We start from the raw sequence: 19098 nt of genomic DNA on the forward strand, positions 1-19098 counted from the left end.
TAGCATACCTTGTAGTACTGCTTCATTCAAGGCAACTGTTACTTCATGCCAAATGCATTTTCCACTGCAGAAGGGATAAGGAACAGACCGAACCGGCGGTGGAAAGAGCTTACTGTCATCACATGATTGTTTTATAAATCAGCAAGGTGGAAAGATAGAGCTGGGAGATTAAATGAAGTGTGATGACTATGAATAATGCATAGAACAGACAAATGGAATAGAGGGCAGACATGTGGTGACTCTGTGTGGCTTCTTTGGCTGGTGCTTATTTGTGTCTGTTGATCGCGGTCACGTGTCCTACTCTACAACTTTCTGGAGGATTCTGATTTTAGACAACACACATGTTTACTGACCCTTTTCTAACTAGGCTGTCTGGCGTAGCTTGGCTACTAAAACACATCATGTCTGCGTGCACTAGATTCAGCCACAGAGCTCGCACTGCTTCCTAAGAGCAGCAATGAAGAGCATCTTTTTAAAAAAAAGGCATAACAAATGGAGACTCGGCTGCTGTAGTATTCGGTTAATATTTCAGAAGTACCCAGAGGGCTCTGTGTGAGTGCGTGTGGTTTCACATTAGAGCACAGCCTTACTTCTGGGCATCCAGCTGTGTCTGGGGATTCGATATGCTGTGCACAGTGAATTCCTCAATGCTGTGGCTACTTCATCTCCTAACTACTAAGCATGCAGCATCACTGAACTGGAAGGAGTCAGACGAAGCTGGAAGAGGGGTCTTCCAAACACAGGTGACACACCTTTTCATTTGAAGAATGTGTTTGTGAAGGGAACATACTGTAACCATTTCATCTCATTAGTATGTTATACATAACACACTGGAGTGGGTCCACGCAGAAAAGCATTTGACTAATGTCTGCTGTATTAAACAGGAAGTCTGCATCACGACATGGACTTCATGCGATTATGAGGCAGGGAGGCGATGAATAAATGAGAAATGTAAGATCAGAGACTGGGTATCCTGCGAGTCTACTGAATAGATTCTGACTGTTTTTTCAATCTTTCATCTTCCAGGTTGGCAGACAGAAACTGCTGCAGCACCACTTCCGCATGAAAAAATCATGTTATCCTTTGTGATTTCATGCTCACTAGAGATTACAGATCGTGAGGCCTCATATCGATGATGGCATCTCTGGGGGTCTGACATTAACTCTTTATGTTCGACCCAAACCTCACTTAACCTAACAGACAAGGGAAACAACAACAAAGCACCATGTTCCAGCTGCAAGAACTCAACAGACTGTCTGAGTTCTCCCTCAACGCTCGCACACACATGCGTGTTAGCAGAGTCCACATCACTGTGCGGAGTCAGACTGCAGCGTCTACTAGGAGCTGTCCACGGAGCACGGTGCTGAAAGCTGCCGCAACGTATGGTAACTCCAGTCAATGAAGACCAACCGTTTGTGGACGTGGGCACATGTTAAACACTAACTGCAAGCATCGTGGACATGTTAAAGTCTTCCAAAATGACACTCTGACGTAAGCATGAGTTGCAAAAGCCAACAATAAAGAGTTGGAGAAGGAGTTATGGAGGTGAAGTGACTCCTGTCGTGTGATTAAGGCTCTAGCAGTTCGGCAGCAGGACCGCATTTAACCCTTTATTGCGTCGCACGATCATTATCAGTAATGCAGAACGAGACACCCGATCTGCAAAACTCCACAGCATCTTTCCTAATCCAAGGCACGGCAACTGTGGCAGAAGCCCAAAACTGCACTTACACATAAGCGTGGTAGATGAACGCCCATCCCCGCGGTCTTTCCAGCGCATTGTAGAGAAAATTCTGTAGTTTCCGATAGCTGGCGTTTTTCTTCGACGGTCTGGGTCTTCCTGCGGAGATGCTGGACCTCGGTCTGCAGAGGATGCTGCTCCGCTTGGTGCTTTCCGAGCCCGCAATGAGCAGTGCCCCATCCCTGCTGGATTCCGGAGCTCCCGGGTCCAAACCCACAAACCCGACTTTGTGCTTCTTCTCTCCGGCTTGAGTTGGGTAAACCCCGCCGTTGAGAGATTTCTGCACCATTCTAAAGTCGAGACTCTGAGGAGGAGTTGTCAGTGCCCTTGCCGCGGGGATGCATCACCGGTGCTGAGGGGTGTGTGCTGGTGGTGAATGCAGTTGATGTCGGTCCCTCTAGAAAAACCAATTGCAATAAGCATGCGAGACTGCACCGTGTATGCTTTTACCTTAGCCCCTTCCGGCCATCTGACACACAGCAAGGAGCGAAATGCGAAATTTATTTCGTTGGTGACCAGGGATTTAAAAGCGTTCTTCAATCATCTTATTGCCAGAAATGCTCTTAATCGAATTACAATAATGAATTAAGGCCAAGTTCAAGCGCCAGCTTTCTTCCAGTGCTCTCTTTAAACAATCCTAGGGTTTAAACTAACTTGGGAGGGTGGGGAAGTCCATTACTATATGTCCGAAAGAATCGTGTTAGTTTTAAGAATCCGGCGTAAGATAACCTGCCATCTTCACCACTTAACTCCAACACGGGAGGAACTGCAGGAAAGGGTTTAACTGGATTATGCACTCTCATGTAATATTCATGCGTGAAGCTTTTTCACTCGGGATAATGGACACCGAAAACTATGTCAAGCTATGCCTCGAGGTTTGTGTTCCCTCGACAGGAATACACATGCAGCCTGAGACGGTATCAACAACAGCCAAGACAGCAGACAAAGAAATGGAGCATCCCAGCCTGCTTTGCGCACACTCCAGCGTGAAACAATATAGACCAGTTTGCATCCACCTGAAAGTGAATGACGCGCACACAGTGATGAGAGTAGCAGAACGGAAACAGTTTCAAAATAATGCAAAGCCTATATACAATTTAAAAAGGTGCACAATATTGAAAACAACAATTTTTAAATATCAGTAAATGTAATTAATGCGGTGTCATGCAGCTGCAATGTGTGCAGAATGTTGCTCAATATAAGACCTTGCCTGAATGTCAGCAGTTTTTTCTATGACCTGCAGGCTTTCAAACTGTGCGCTAACACCGCTGAGTGGTCCCTGTGCTCTTTAACGGAATTGATGCAAAGAACCTCTCCCTATAGTTAATTCTCAACCACTCTGCTTTTCTGAGATACTCAGTTGTACTCGTTTATGTTACTGGGCTGTTGTAGTTGTGCTTTTTAGCATTAAACGGCCTTGCCAGTCTTTTGTTACCATGTCAGAACTTTTTCCAGCTCAAGCATTTCTTATTTTGTCGCTGTTGTTTTCAGTTAACTATAAGAGTTAAATGATTAGCAGATTACTGGATCTTTTGTTTTAATTCAAATGACACCAGATTATATGCACTATGACATCAAGCACAAATATGAGAATGAGTAAGATGAAAAAAGAAACCATCACAATGGTATTACTTAGTCACAGCCTGCTGTCATGGTGTGAAAGCATAAAGATGTAATCATCTTTTTGACTCATGCAAACTTACACGGAGCACATACATAGGGTCCACTGTAAACAAGAAAGGGTTAAAGAAACAAACAAACATCAAAATGAAAATAAAATATCCCGAAGGACATCCCAGCCGCCACTGGATCAGCCAACAATACTGCTGCGCTGAAAAGTTTGTCGTACTGAGAACATTTTATTCACTAGCTTGTTAAGATTCCATTTACAATGATAATTTTTAGAAAGTTTCAACAACAACAACAAAAATCCTTTTTACAGTTATTTGCAAGCAACAAAAAATTGCAGGTAAAGTATATACAATTTGAAACATTAGAATAATGTAAGTACATGTGTAATCAGTGACATGTATGTCCTGCTACACCGATATGCTGCAATCATTAGCTAATTTGAACCGGTAGCACAGTTAAGACCAGGTTATGATAACTAACGCTGCACTGGGAGTTTTATCATATTTACAGTGCTCGGGTTAAGAGCAACGTTTGAGAAAGAAAACTAAAACAATGCAAATAGCCATGGGTTTTATATGCCAACTGATGGATGTCAATTTGTGTTGGTAATGCTACTGCCAAGGGATGTGTAGGGACTATTCCAACATGAACCAAATAAAAAATAAAAAGATCACATGACCTGCTGTAATGTCAAGTGAGGTCCTTGAAATCCATGTCAAACCTTTTTTAACAGTCAGAAACAAGTTGTCAGTGAGGTTACAGTTAAAAAAGAGAATCAGGTTCTCTTTAAATGCACAGTTAAACATACAAAAAGGTTTTATATACTATATTATTTCCATAAAATATCATCCAGTTTAATTTACACGACCTCACTCCCCCTCCCTCTGACACTGCTACAGCTTGTATGTACAAAATAATAATAATAAAATGGTCAGTAAACTAATGTTACTGGGTTTTTTTCAGTCATCAAACAGTCCCTTTGTTCACATCACCAGCAAACTGCATACAGTACTTTTTTTCTAACACTGAATGGACCAATTTTTGTGCTTCTTTTAATACCTAAAGTTAACACAATCGTTTCGAGACAACATAAAAGCCAATTGAAAAAAACAAAAAATCAAAAGGTGTCTTAGTTAAGTGAAGGTTATCCTTCAACTAGAAGACTTGAATTAATATATTAATAATTTAACAGTATCCTGATAACTTGGCTGCTTGTTGAGAAACAACCTTGTATAGTTTCTTCCTTTGTCCTGATTCTGATTAGCTAGCTTCAGTACATCCATCCCTTGCACTCCCTGAAGATTAATGTAACACATAAATAAAATGAAATACACCAGAGCAGTTACATCCAAAAGACGGCATGCCATTGGTCCTTTAAATACTGTTCAATACGTAGGCTGGAATGCTTTTAGATTCTTTTAATACCCGATATAGTATAAGTAGGCGATAAAACGCTCCTTCTTGGACACAATAAATAACTATTCTTCATATAGTGCAGTAATACAGTACTCACACTAAACCTACAGTAATTGCACAGTAACCACATGCAGCAATCCCACCCCACCCCCATGCCATCTTCATCTGCCCCTCAATCCCTACTTCCATTTCTCTGTCTAATCTTTAACTTTCTGCATCTTATATGAATTACAGGGCATTCAAGTATTCTACTTCACTCGGGGTCCACACATTGAGCCCTGGGGAACGCCAGCCTGAACAGAGAAACACGCAACTCTCTGGATTTTGCAGTCCAAGGCAAAATGAAATGTCTGCATTTAGGATGACAGTCAGCTACAGGTAGTTTGGTTAATCCAGTTAATAATACAAGCTCAACTGTGAGAATAACCACTGTGGACATTGTCTTTATGGGGCCTCGTCATTTTTCGTATTGTTGTGAATATTTTGAACCGGTTGTTAAGTCGACATAGTTTGGAAAGAGAGCCAACAGAATAATGCTTCTATATGGTTAGCTCCAGTAAAATAATACATAACTAGTCCTGAGACTCAGGTTGCATCAGTCTCACTGTAGGTGCTCTGAAGACTCTAGTGGTATCCACGCCGGAATGATCCCTGTGTAAGCGGGGCAATGGGGAGAGGCAAAGGTTTTCCACTGCCAGTGTCTCTATGCTCCTGTCATCATCAGTTCCTCATTCACCCTCTCTGTGATGACTTTGCTGAAGTGACAGTATCCTTAGAGGTCTCCATCTGAGGGTGGCAAACATAGCTTGAAGAGCCTGTTTTAAAAAAAAAGAAGCAAAACTTCAAATGAGGGGAATCCACCCAGATTACATATAAACAGTGCAATTATCTGAAAGGCATGGCTTAAGGTGCCTAGAAATGGTTTCATTCAGTACCTTGGAGCTGATGGAGGCATCTGGTCCATTACCTTGAGATTTTTAGCAGACAGCTCAACTCTTGCCCCCTTATAAGAGAGAAAATATATAAGCTAAAAGCTCAACATAACAGACAGCTTGACTGCCATTAACAGATTAAACACAGAAAGCTCTCCGTGTGCTCGTATTTTATGACAGAGGCATGGAAAGAAACAAACGAAATGCAATATGAAAAATTAATAACAGTAAAATATGAAAAACAGAAGTGCTAATTGCTGACAAATAATGAAAAGTTGGGTTTAGAACTGCTCATTACTGTTCTATAATATACTACAACATGCTCTTAAATGTCCAGCAAAGGGAGCTACATAGGATTTCTGATCCAGTGTGTTCACGCATCAACTCAATTAAGTTGAACTTTGCTGTCTATTTAAATAAGTCCTAAAAGATTGCATTTCAAACTAACAAAATAATCTATACATATTTCTTGTTTGGTTGTTTGTATAATTAGATTGATGACCATTAAAAGTTCCTTTCACTGGAAAAATATTGAAAACAATTTTTAAATGCCAGTAAATGCAATTAATGCGGTGCCATGCATCTGCAATGTGTGCAGAATGTTGTTCAATATAAGACCTTGCCTGAATGTCAGCAGAGATTTTTCTATGATGTGCATGTTTGTTTCAGCTTTAATAGCGCCTTTACACATGACACGTCCACTTATCATCATGGCAGCAGGCCATTTGTGCACTAACACCACTGAGTGGTCCCTGTTCTCTTTAGCAAAATTGATGCAAAGAACCTCTCCCTATCGTTAATTCTCAACCACTCTGCTTTTCTTAGATACTCAGTTGTACTCGTTTATGTTACGCTGTTGTAGTTGTGCTTTTTAGCATTAAATGTCTTTGCCAGTCTTTTGTTACCATGTCAGAACTTTTTTCACCTTAAACTAACTAACTGGAACTGGCGCTTAGCCCAACTCCTGAAAAACAACCTCACACCATTATCCCCCCTCCACCAAACTACACTTGGCACAATGCAGTCATGTACGATCCTCCTGGCAACCGCCAAACTTAGGCTTGTCCATCAGATCGCCAGATAGAGAAGCGTGATTCATCACATCTCCACTGCTCTAGAGTCTAGTAGCAGCGTACTTTACATGGATCTGACTGGATCTGATGCTTTGCATTACGCTATGTGATGTAAGGCTTGGATGCAGCTGCTTGGCCATGGAAACCCATAACATGAAGCTCTCTATGCACTATTCTTGTGCTAATCTTAAGGCCACATGAAGCGCCTTGAGGCGACTTTTGTTGTGATTTGGCGCTATATAAATAAAATTGAATTGAATTGAATTGAAAGTTTGGAGGTCTGCAGAAAATTTGCAGAAAGTTGGTGACGTGTTCACAATATTTTCCTCAGCATCCGCTGACCCCGCTCTGTGATGTTACAAGGCCTACAACTTCATAGCTCTACTTTTGTAGAAGTAGTCTGCATGTCTACCTGCATGATTTTATACACCTGTGGCCATGGAAGCGATTGGAACACCCAAATTCAATGATTTGGATGGGTGAGTTAATACTTTTGGCAATATAGTGTATATGGGGATTCCAAATATCACGTTAGTTTGGACCTCTGACCTCTTCCTCAAGCTCAAACAAGGTCAAACTTTGATTCTCAGCATCACATTGTAAGTATGACATCCAAATATCATGCCACATTTGACCTCTGAGCTCACCTTTACATTTCACTACTCTGCCTTTCTTTCAGGTTGGCCCCAAAGTATGTTATATCTTTAGAGAAAGTGTTGTCAAGAGAAAAAATTAGCTGCCTAGTTGGTTAAAAATATACTGTAGTAAAATATTATCTAAGAAGCTCAGGTTATTCATGTCCAGATATTTACAAATCAGTACCTATTATGCCTTACGTACTCCTACATTGTGCTTTTGTAATCCAAACAAACACCTGTCACGCTACTGTCCAACAAACTTCTTAAAGTATAAAGAGAACAATAAAAACAAGATACAAAAAAATGCAACACTGTTTCCTTAAAAGTAAATAGTGCCCAGAGAGTGCGCTGCCCTGTCGAAGGATTGTGCTCTCCAAGTGTTTCTTGTTTTATATAATAAAATAGTTGACTCATATTTTATAGTCTTGATTTTAACAGGACTGAGATCTTCTTAAAGGTTTACCTGTTTACGCATTATGTCCATGGTCTGCATGATGCAGCGCGGTATGAGGCCATGGTTCCTGGCTAGGATCATTGCCTGCTCCAGTGTCACAGTCAGAGTACATCTGCAAAGAACATGAAGGCCAGTGATTAATAGTGTGTGTTCCTCTGCAATAAACCCAAAAATGAAGTAAAATGAATTTGAATGGCGAGGTTAGGATGAGTTTGTGAGGTTCCAATGGGGCATGTCATTGACTCTGCACTGTGTTATTTTTATGCAGTCTGACAGTCCAGTGACACAACAAAAGCAGCATAATAATTCTGTGGTGTGGTGCCACACTGACCTCTGCATCCCTGTGCCACACATGGTGATGTGGCAGGCTCCCAGGCGGTTACACAGCTCAGAGGACACACACAGCACGCTGACACCTGACTGGTGGCCTTGGGCATTCGGGCGCATGTTGATGTACGACTGCATTAGCCGACAAAGGTCGTCCAGCGTGTTGAGGGGTCTCAGCAGCTACGGGGAGGCGGGAGGAAGTAAAGGTCAGGGAAGGTTAGCCGTTAAATGCACTGCTAACAAGATGATTCAATAACACATCACAAAAGACGTCACCTTAACAAGCCGCTTAGACTACTGTTGACTTTTTAAATCGCTTTCAAACCAAGCAAATTAAAAAGTCTCTCATTACCAAGACAAAAAAATGTATTGAAGTGAACAGAACACTCCAAAATAATATAATTATATTCATGTGAAATATTTTAAAACATGGGACTAGTAGAGTAACTGACTTGTAAGATGGAGAACAGAAATGGGGAGAAAACAACCATCAAATACAACACAAGAAAGTCTAAATCTGCAGTCTTTCTCTTTCTATATTAAAACTATGATCTATTCAGTTTTAATTACTGCAATCTATTTCAACTACAGTCAGTGTGGGACACTAGAAGTTCAAATGGACACCATCTATAATTGCTGGGGTTAGTTGGAGTTAACGGGGAGGGTCTTGACAAGCTATGGAGGAGTTTCCGGTGGAGGGAATGACACACCAGTTCATCTTACTTTGGAAATGCTTGGTTGAAGGTCTCTAACTTCAAGGCCCAGTATCTGTGCTTGCATTTATATTCAGTCACAACAATATATATATATAAAAAATTGACTTATGTTACAATAACTAGACAGATGCTACATATGAAAAGACCATACAGACTACTATAAACTCATCAAGGTTAAAAACAGTATATATTTACCTGGTCTATCTTCATTGCTGTGGTGTTGGAGTCTGTAGGGAGATTTGACTTCTCCAAATAGAAAGCTCTGTGAGGAGAGAAGGATTACGTTCTCAGTTTTTTTAACTCTTCATCGGGTTGGAAAAATTACTGATTTGCATCCTGTGACTCACTTTCGTTGGAGAGCTGACTCATCTAGTATCTACAGATTTTGTAACTGCTAAACTGAGTATTTCATCATTTATTAATGCCGCATTGTTGAATCACTTTCTGGGAATTAGGGTGCACATATCAGTGACCACACACGATGTAAAAACACTGGTATATAATAGATATAGCACATCTTCAATCATAAACCATTAAAACTTCAAGAGTTAACATTTATATTGTTCAACACGTTACTACTTGAGAAACAGTACCACAGTCATTTTGCTGTATATGTAGCTAAATCCTGTTCGTTCATGTGGGAACTGCTCAAGGACTCCTCTGGATACATGATTAAGTTCTGACCTTGAAAGCTTGACTTTCACATATGTAATATACAAAGTGCAGTTTCTGCTTGTTATGCAACACCAAAGGGTGAACTCTCCCCTTGAGGTGAAACACATCTTCAGTGCCAGGAAAGCCAGTGAAGAGCGGTAGTGAAGAGTAAAACAGGTACCTGAGCCTGCGGTAGTAGGCCTTGACTTTCTCCAGTGAAACAGCATTAGTGCGCTGCTGGAAGTCCTCCATGGCGACGCAGTCCTGCTGGGACGCTCCCTCTGGACGCTCCAAAGCTGGAAAAATAGAAGCCACATAGTTAGATCTATGAATATTTAGAGAATGACACACGTTTTATAACACTGCCTCTGTGCACCACCACAGTAGAACTCAAACCAAACAGTCCACACATGACTCAAGTGTAGACTTCCAACTATAATTCAAGGGATTTGGTTTAGGAATTGCAGCCCTTTTATTCAGTCTCTCATTTTCAGGCTCAAATGTAATTGGGTTAACTAACAATTTTAAAGATAAGGACTGTATTTAATAACTGGATAAATGGTTTTTATTTATTTATTTTTTGGTGTTAGAGCATCGTCTGCAGACCCGACGATGTTTCCATGAACATGCTTTACAGCTTCTCTTTATCGACCACTTTTCACACACGGTTGCTGTACGCATACAGCCGGCTGTAGCTTTTCAGTTCACAACTTGACACACACCAACACAACAGCATAGATAGCACAGACGTTAAGGCGGCGAGGCGTGATTGCAGGTGCCGCTCACATGCGTCCGTCTCCCCTGCAGCAGCGCTGCAGACCACACCCCGCCACACACATTAACCAGGTAAAATACATATTTAGGCAGAATTTTGCAAATATCCATTTTTTCATTTTTTAGCAGCATAGTGCTTTTTTTCCATTTTTAAAAAAAAAATCAGGTCAAGGCTCCAAAAGCCCAAAGGCGATATGAGGATGGCGGCTCACAACAGTTTTTGTTTTTTTGTCTTTCCTTTTGTTATATTTCTTTAAGAGTTCAAAATGTGTTAATTACATAAATAAAATGTAATTTTCTCTGTAGCACTTCATGGATTTCATAAGCAACACACCTCAGTTGTTCACACAAAGCATAAAGGTAAAAAACAATATATACAGTGTCGTCTTCATTTTAGATGTCAAAAAGTATTTGCGGCTCTGAGTGTTTTCTTTTGCGTGGAAACCGGGTCCAAATGGCTCTTTGGGTGTTAAAGGTTGCTGACCCCTGGCCTATGACTTTAACTTAATGTAACGTTTGCGTGTGTGAGTGTGCATATATGTGACAAAAATATATCCTCATTATATATATATATCACTGTGCTTCCCCATAGGCTGCAGTCAAGACTCTTTTCCAGTAGGTGGCGATGTTCATCTGCAAATCTGCACTACTAAATGTTTTGGAGCACTGTTGTATTCGGAAATACACGGTAAACAATATGGGGTCTCTCATGAGATTAATGATCCGATGAGGACTCGTGCATGGAAAATTAGCAGCTAACTGGCAGACTGGTATAATGCTTTACTTTCATACTAGGCTGACAAAGACTCAGGGAGCGCTAAAGTGAGTGTTTTAAATGGTCAATACAAGGCTTCAGTCTAACTTAATAAAATCAAATAAAGTTCTAAGGAAACGCACATGTGTAAGAGGCTGAAAGGCTGCATGGTGCATTGAGTGTTTTAATGATCCAAGGCTATATGTGTAATGTATATAAGTGAATTTGTGCCTGATGCATTGTATGATTTGTTGCTTGTTCCACAGTAAAAGGTTTTGAGTAGATACTCGGCTCTACTTGCCAGCGCTACGTCATATTTTACTAGCTGAACTACACCGTGGAATTATGTTCTTTGCCTTTCTTACCTCTGGTGAACAGGACAGTGTGGAGTTTGAGGCTGCCTCCATTCTGCAGCCGACTGGGGAGCTCATTGAAGTGACAGCTGTCCAGGTAAAGGGTGACCCTCAGGGCATGCCTGGTGCCCTCCACCTGGTAACACACTGGTGTGTCTGCAACACACATACAGAGATGAGGGAGAAGTTAAAAAAAAAACAAGAAACAAAGAAGGTGTAGGCGTGCCCTTCTTGAAAATGAAAACATGCAAAGCGTGTTGCATTACATTTTAATACATTTAGATATTGTGTACTAAAATGTAATGCTGCATATGTCTAGCAAACACATATTCAGAGTTCATTAATAGCTGGGTGTTAAATCAAAAGCTAAAAGAAAAACTTAGGACAGTAACCTCACTGAAGATTGAATTTATTGAATTATTTGATTTATTTTCAGGGTTTTTTCATTTGGTGACTGATTCCAAGTTCTCATGGCAGCTAGCTGCTAACACTGTCAACCTCTGGGCGACCACTTTTGATCACAAGGCAGCTGCACAGCGAGGTGGGAGGCAACGGGTCTCCGACCAGTTGCAGTCTGACTCACACTGGCTGCAATCACTTTCACACAGATGAGTGGAGGTTTGCAAATAACTGCATTCTAATTTATAAACACAGACAGACTGCCAGATCCATGTGCAGGACAAATAAACAGAGGCACCTGATTTCTGTAATAACCCTTTAAATTGCATCAATATCTGGCACATTTTTAGAAATTGTAAGTTTGAAAGAAATTGTGATGAATCTATAAAAAAAATATGAGATAAGTAATCATTTATAAATCTGAAGCTGACTTGTGCTCAATTCTCCTAACCTTTTCTAGCAGTGATACATGAGCACTTGTCAGAAATGGGAAAAAAATGACCTTTGCTGCGTGACCTCTGGGGTCAATCCTTTTTTCTAGAGAACCTACCAAGCAATAACCTTGTGGAATTGGCTGTGATCCTTTCAAGGTCCTTCAGACTCTGTGGTGCTTAAACGTCTGTACCTTACATATACCTCTCATCCCTCTGAAAATGCTGTTAGCAAATCAATAGTGTCCAATGGACTGTGACGCCAAAAACCATCTACCTGCACTGCAGCAGTCTGAGCTGATGTCAGCAAAGAAGCTTGGTTAACATTAACATTTTTTAATAATTTTAATACCAGACTGGACCTGTAAAGTATATCTATCCCCACATACCTGCCATACATAAGGAATACAATACTAATGACCGATAGCAATACGTTAGTGCATGCACTGAGTGATGTTTTTGTGTAAAATACATGCAAATGTGCACAAAATATTTTCTCCAGCCAAGCATGAACACAGAATAGCAAATTCCTGCTTCATCCACAGATTTGCCTTTTAAAATGGGAAGTGCACGTTGCGCTTTTCCTTTGAGCAGCAATCTCTGCTGGCCACATTGAGGCTGTTGAAAAGAGGAGCGATTCACGATGCAGTCATCCTTTGTATCTTTGACTTTAAGGGTTTCCGGTAACCCAGAGCACCTTTAGTGAATGCAGATACCAAGCTTATTAAAGCCACAAATGCACCCAGTTATGTAAAGATGTCCACAAAGCCCACTCTGAACAACCTGGTTGCATCCTCAGCTGAAACTACAGCACTGCACTATAATAAATGCTTGGACCCTTTGGTGAATTGGCAGGAGAAAGCTTACTATTATCATGGTTCAAAGAAATATTACTCCAATATACTGCATACTGCAATTTGTGTTCTTAAGTACTTCAATATTGTTTTTATATTATAGGGGTGCTTATGTGACATATGTCAAGTGTCTCTCAGCAGCAATAAAGATTAAAAGAGGCGACCTTGATATCTGAAATGCTCTGCCCTTGTTTAAGGTGATTTATGGAGTCACCACAGATCTGTCTGAGTTCCTTTTCAGCGGCTCTTCATGGAAAAGAAAATGAAATCTGCAGTGGCATAATGGCAATTTCACCCTAAGCAGCGACCACGCATCCACACAATAGAAGTTCATTCAGAATTGGTGAAACCATACAGCTGCTCATTAACGCCAGTGCGCTTTGAATGAGGCAAGTCAGTCTTTGTTGATGGGAGTCTCTTACTTGCTACTAGACACTCATCCTCCAGTTGCCTGAAGAACACAGTGACTTTGTCCAAATCTGACAGGGCCGCCTTGGTGTCCTCCAGCATGGTCCGCTCCTCTTTCTGCCCGAGGAGAGAAAGAAAGCTCAGAAGTTGCACCAGAGTAAGAGTTTGGGTAGTTGTGGTGACAGCTGTGCGGCTACAAAGTCATACAGACTTCAGAGTATTTGATTCAGAAAGACACACACACAATAAGAAAAAGCTGCAACAGGAAAGTTATTATTTAAAATTTACGCCAAACTATGAACCTTGTTGTTTTTTCCCCTAATAGGTAAATAAAGCTACTTTCGGCTGCTTCCTCATTCATGAGCACTCACCACAGCAGGAAGCGCTGCATATTTGATTTGGCAGGTTTTTAGATCAGATGCCCTCACTGAGGCAGTCCCCCAAGGGATTCGTGCCTCTTCCCAGGCTCGAATTGAGCATCTTTGGGTTTAGTAGGCAAATTTGCAAACTACAACGCTATGTAGCCAACTTTCTAAGAACCAAACAAAAATACAAAACTTGTCCTCACCAGGTGTGGAGCCAGCGTGGACTGGAAGTGCAGCAAAATACCAATGGCGGATATCTGCTCTAGCCACTTGCGGCTGGTTTCCTTGCCGTCTTCTTGGTACTCGCCGGCATTGTTGAAGCGAGAACGCAGTGCAGTCAGCACCTGTTCGGCTAGCGTGCACAGAGCAGCCGTCGCCGCCTGGCAGAAGATCACGTCCCTTCGCAGCTGCAGAGATGTGTCTGGTATTGGTAGGGGAGAAAGAAAGGAATGATAATGCCAGTGACATAGAGAGTTCAGGGGGCACGCGACTAGGGACTTATGAGGAGTTGAAGTGGGTGAAAAAAAGCAATGAAACCAAAGAGAACAACATAAAACAACATCTGCAGCAGAAAAAGGAAGTTCACTGTGGAGGAGAGGGTAAGGTATCCAGTCTTACTGTAACCTCTCTTATTACATATCCTGAACTTGCTCTAATGCTTACAGTTGATTCTATTGGCTTGAATACCATGAGAGGATATCTGCCATTAACTAATGCCATATGTCACTGGAGAAAGTTCAGACTGGAGTATGTTGTGCTCTGAAACCAATCTTCATTCCAGCACATAGTCACACATCTGATTATGACCTTTTTGACAAAAATGATGCTAAAACTTTGATTTAATGATTTGTATGATTTGATTGCACTGGAAATGTGTTCATTACTTTCTAAATAAACCTACATAAATATACATGTGTATGTATGGGATCCTTAAAATGAGGTTTTAAAGATTTGCAGAATTCCTGATGTGAAATTGGCTGTAAGTTCATATGATGGATGACCTCATATGCAAAGAGCTGTTAGAATAATTTTAAATGCTCCTGTTTTGAGACCTTTCTGGCTGCTTAAGACCTGAGTTCTGCTGGGCGACTGCACGGTCCACCTCTTCTGTTAATTTTATGGAAAATTAGAACTGGATTGAACCTAGTCTGATTATCTGCTGCTGAGCTGATCTGAATATAAACTGATTTTCTCTTCTACCAGTGACACGCTGCTCTACCTGTGCACTTGAGCAGAGCCAGGAGGATCTGATTCTTTCCATCTATAAAGAAAGAAGAAAAAACAAGATGGAGTGAGAGATTGTAACTGTATATGAACACGTGGCATGCATGCACGTATGCGTTTTCTACTAACCATCCACAAATCTCTGTAGGCTCTCCACCAGGGTTTTGATAGAGGTGGGCAGGTTCCAAGGGTCTTCCTGGATGTTCTTATGGATAACGTAACGACAGCGAACAGTCCAGTCTTCGGTTTGGCGAAACTCTGTTCATGTTAAACCAGAGAACTTGTAAGCCTGTGCGCCAGCTCTCTGACAGAACCGTAGTGACACCTTTCGACAGTGCTTACACACACAAACAAATCTGTACCTGGCTGGCTGTGGTCAGAATAAAAGTGCTTGGTCTCCTCGCAGGCCTTGGTCATGACGGGTCCTTTGAGCAGACTGTTGATTGAGTCAACCTGCGTGCAGGAATAAAAGCATGCACACACTCAGTTAATGAAGCCAGTTTTTCTTCTAGTTCACTGCCTCAGACTCCACGCACCTTTCATTCTTTTCTAACTACCGCTTTTATTTCTGCGCCGCTCAAGCGCAAACACACAAGCTCACACACAGAACTTTGCAGTAACTTCTGGCAAAGGTTTTCCAGAATTAACAACAACAAGGCTTGTGTTAGCAGGCCCCCTGAGCTGCTGTTTACATGTGCAAAGAACTACTGCAGCCAAAGTAGCTGTGCCCCTATCACCCCCCAACTCCACCAGCAGGGAATCAAAGGACATCAAGAAGAGATGAAACGACGGACACATGTCTTCAACTTAGTCCGTGCATCAGTGAAAGCTTGTGCGTGTTCAAGGAGACAGAGTGGAGAACAGAGAAAGAAAGGAAGTCATGAGATGAGAGAGAAAGCCAGAATCCCGAACAGAGGACAGCAAGCCGCATGAGGTAACTCAGCCCAGATGCCGACTGATTACCATCACAGTGATCTGTTCCAAATGGTTAATGCTGACATGTGTGTTCCCTGTTTCTTCATCTTTAACTTCTACATCTAGTGGCTGAGTTTAAAGTCTGTTTAAAAACTAGGGTTAGAGTTAGGCCTGGGCTTAGGCAAAGCACTTTGGGGAAATACAGCAAAAAATTCCAAGTTAATCAGGAATTACTTACTTACTCCGAACTCAACGGTCGAACTAACCTGGTTGAAAAGGTGCTCGAGGCAGCCGTGCAGCTTGTCCTGTTTGTCAGAGGGAATCCTCATGTCGCACGGCAGCTCGTCCCCTAGTTGAGAGTAAAAGCAAATAGCTGATGAGAGGCAATAATCACACTTTCTACAACAAGTATTAATTTTTATTCGACCATCTGGGCTTATTAAAACACACTTCTCTCCATCTGTCACTGCAAAATCTGACCTGAGCATCATATTAGACCGAATGAAGGCTAATAAATTATTACAACGCAACATCTCAGCGTGAGCTGTTCATGACTTAACGCTGATAAAAAACAAAGCAATAAATAGCAGTGGACACATACTTGGCTCGCTGCACATTATTGTGGCTTTAAATGAAATGCAGCTTCTATAATATCCAGCCACAGTCACCTCCAAGCTATATCTAGAGGATTTCTGTGTCTTGGGAAAAAACAAGGTAGCACAGAGTAAATCATGAGACGGCTCACACAGATTTATTCTTACGGAAATATCCTTTATTTCTTGTTTTTAAGCATCCAGAAGTGTATGTTTGCATAAGCCTAGCTTATATTATTTACATCCAATTAACTTTGGAACAGAGATCCTTCTTTTTTCCTTTGAGCTGGCTTTTCATTCCAACATCGGATCTGATCTGATCAGTGTGTGGTGTAAAATCCAATGTGGAGGAGAGTCAAAACATTAAATACACCTTGCTTATTTACACATGCACAGATCAACTTAAAGCCGTTTATTACCTGATCCCATCTCATCACTCCCCAGGTAAGAGCTGTTACTTCGCACACTGGTGTAGGAAAGGACGGAGTCTCTGTTGCTGTTGCATTCACTGTAACAATGTGCACACACACACACACACACACACACACACACACACACACACACACACACACACACACACACACACACACACACACACACACACACAAGTAGCACCCAGTTAAAAAGCATTAGGGAAAAAAGGGCTCATTCCGTTCTTAAACCACAGAGAGAATTTGGAAAGCTGCATCTAGTAATTATGCTGCCAAATAATCCTTGTGATTGTAAATGCCTTTTCTGATTTACAGTATATGAAACCAAAGGCAATTAAACGCTTCTTACAACAACAACAACTGCTGCTGCCTTACACAGAGCTGCATTCAGTAAAACTGTAGCTATATCAGATTCCCAAATAAATCGGATATAAATCGCGTGTGCATAAAATGGAGCTCTCCACTTTACAAAGACGCTTTTATGAACAACTTCTTTTCCTAGTTTTCACGTTTAGTTGGGACTGTATTCCTTTCTTCCTTTGCTGGTGTGCGGAGACAATTTCAGCCTTAGCGGGGCTGGTATTTATACATCGATGTGATTCACCATGATTACCGGGAGCAAGTGGAAGATTTATGTGGCTCAAATTATACATGGCTTTAAGTGAGCACGCTTGCAATCCCCCTCAGAGAAGCTCAGAATGATTCACAAGCTGAATTACCATGACAAATGGCCTACGAGCGACTACAACCTACAAAACACCATCACTGGCTTTGTGTTGCTTTACTATTATCTGGGCTGGCAGGGTGACAAAGTGGGGGGAGTGGAGCCTGGATATCACCTGCTGGGTTATTCTGTGGTGTCCAATGTATGTAAATTTGTGCTGTTGGGATGGTGGGGGTGGCTACCGTAGAGGTGCTACAATGATAACTTGGCTTGAATGCTCCACTGGCTTCTCATAAATGTGTGCAAAAACAATATCACATACTTACAGTAAAATGATATATGTTCCTCTCTTTATACTGTATTATTCCCTTTTTCTATCCGATTCGTTATAGGGAGCTGCATTTCCTCACTGAATTCAGAGGCATGCACACAAACTTGGCTTCTGCCTTTGTCTCACACACACAAACACACATACACGCAAACACACACACATGGATAGAGAAGGTGACATCCAATTTAGCTTCACACATCTCCTGCCAACAGTGTGAGTACGACTGTGATAATTAACCTGTCCGCAGTAATGGAGAGCAAACACACCTCTGCACACAGCTCTCATGGTCTCACTTACATTAAATTATATACAAGATGATATCTTTTTAATTGTTAATACAGGCGGGGTTATAGTGAACAACTCATTAGCAACTTCTGACATTCCTACTTAAACTGTAGCCATTTGTTATACGCTATTTATGTGCTATTCAATGCAATTTTTTTTAAAAAGGTTTAAAATATGCTAATAATGTCAGCATATTCACTAAAACAGCTTGAATAATCATATTCTTCCATAATCAAATAGACACTTAATATATTTTTAGCACATTTTCCTAGAAAAGATACATATTATAGGTGATTTTTAGGCTTATTTACATATTAGGCAAGCAAGGACAAGAAAAAAATGGTGATACAATCTCTGAGCTTCCTGGAAAAAGTAGATTGGAGACATTTTAGATAGAAAAAATAAAATCTGGACTCAGACAGGGAAGGGATTCAGTGGTTTAGATGAGTATTTTGCTAGTGTGTGTCTGGGTTCACTTCTCCCCATTAATGAGAAGGTCTAGTGCAGATCATTACACTTTATCCTGCGATCAGACATCCACTACTGATGGATGACGCTCTCATCCACACAGCGCTCACTGTGGATTACCACATCTCAGTCTAAATGCTCACCTACAGCTCTCTACACCACCATCATCACATGTAAGCAACATGTAGCAGCACGAACAACACCACACACATGCACACACACACACTAGAGAAGCAGTGATTTATGGGAGACACAATATAGCAGAG

The 19098-nt window shown here is 41.3% G+C and overlaps 2 protein-coding genes across 2 annotated transcripts in view; both read right to left on the minus strand.

Moving 5' to 3' along the window:
• kcnq2a (potassium voltage-gated channel, KQT-like subfamily, member 2a) overlaps positions 1 to 2568 on the minus strand; it is a 41284-nt gene extending 38716 nt beyond the window's left edge. The window contains exon 1 of the mRNA XM_085394376.1: positions 1732 to 2568. Coding sequence (XP_085250502.1) covers positions 1732 to 2030 — 299 coding nt within the window. The 5' untranslated portion in view covers positions 2031 to 2568. The remainder of the gene's footprint in view (positions 1 to 1731) is intronic.
• Positions 2569 to 3292: 724 nt separating this feature from the next.
• Positions 3293 to 19098, minus strand: part of prex1 (phosphatidylinositol-3,4,5-trisphosphate-dependent Rac exchange factor 1) — a 78381-nt gene continuing 62575 nt past the window's right edge. The window contains exons 27-40 of the mRNA XM_085392574.1: positions 17073 to 17161; positions 16327 to 16409; positions 15508 to 15598; positions 15275 to 15403; positions 15141 to 15182; positions 14125 to 14342; positions 13571 to 13673; positions 11477 to 11620; positions 9765 to 9879; positions 9125 to 9191; positions 8218 to 8393; positions 7896 to 7998; positions 5725 to 5792; positions 3293 to 5604 (exon numbers count right to left, since the gene is read on the minus strand). Of these exons, the coding sequence (XP_085248700.1) occupies positions 5562 to 5604; positions 5725 to 5792; positions 7896 to 7998; positions 8218 to 8393; positions 9125 to 9191; positions 9765 to 9879; positions 11477 to 11620; positions 13571 to 13673; positions 14125 to 14342; positions 15141 to 15182; positions 15275 to 15403; positions 15508 to 15598; positions 16327 to 16409; positions 17073 to 17161 (1471 nt within the window). The 3' untranslated portion in view covers positions 3293 to 5561. The remainder of the gene's footprint in view (positions 5605 to 5724; positions 5793 to 7895; positions 7999 to 8217; positions 8394 to 9124; positions 9192 to 9764; positions 9880 to 11476; positions 11621 to 13570; positions 13674 to 14124; positions 14343 to 15140; positions 15183 to 15274; positions 15404 to 15507; positions 15599 to 16326; positions 16410 to 17072; positions 17162 to 19098) is intronic.

The sequence above is a fragment of the Rhamphochromis longiceps genome, linkage group LG20, assembly GCF_057381845.1.
Source record: "Rhamphochromis longiceps isolate RC_006_pf linkage group LG20, R_longiceps_female_GT1.1, whole genome shotgun sequence".
Lineage (NCBI taxonomy): Eukaryota > Metazoa > Chordata > Actinopteri > Cichliformes > Cichlidae > Rhamphochromis > Rhamphochromis longiceps.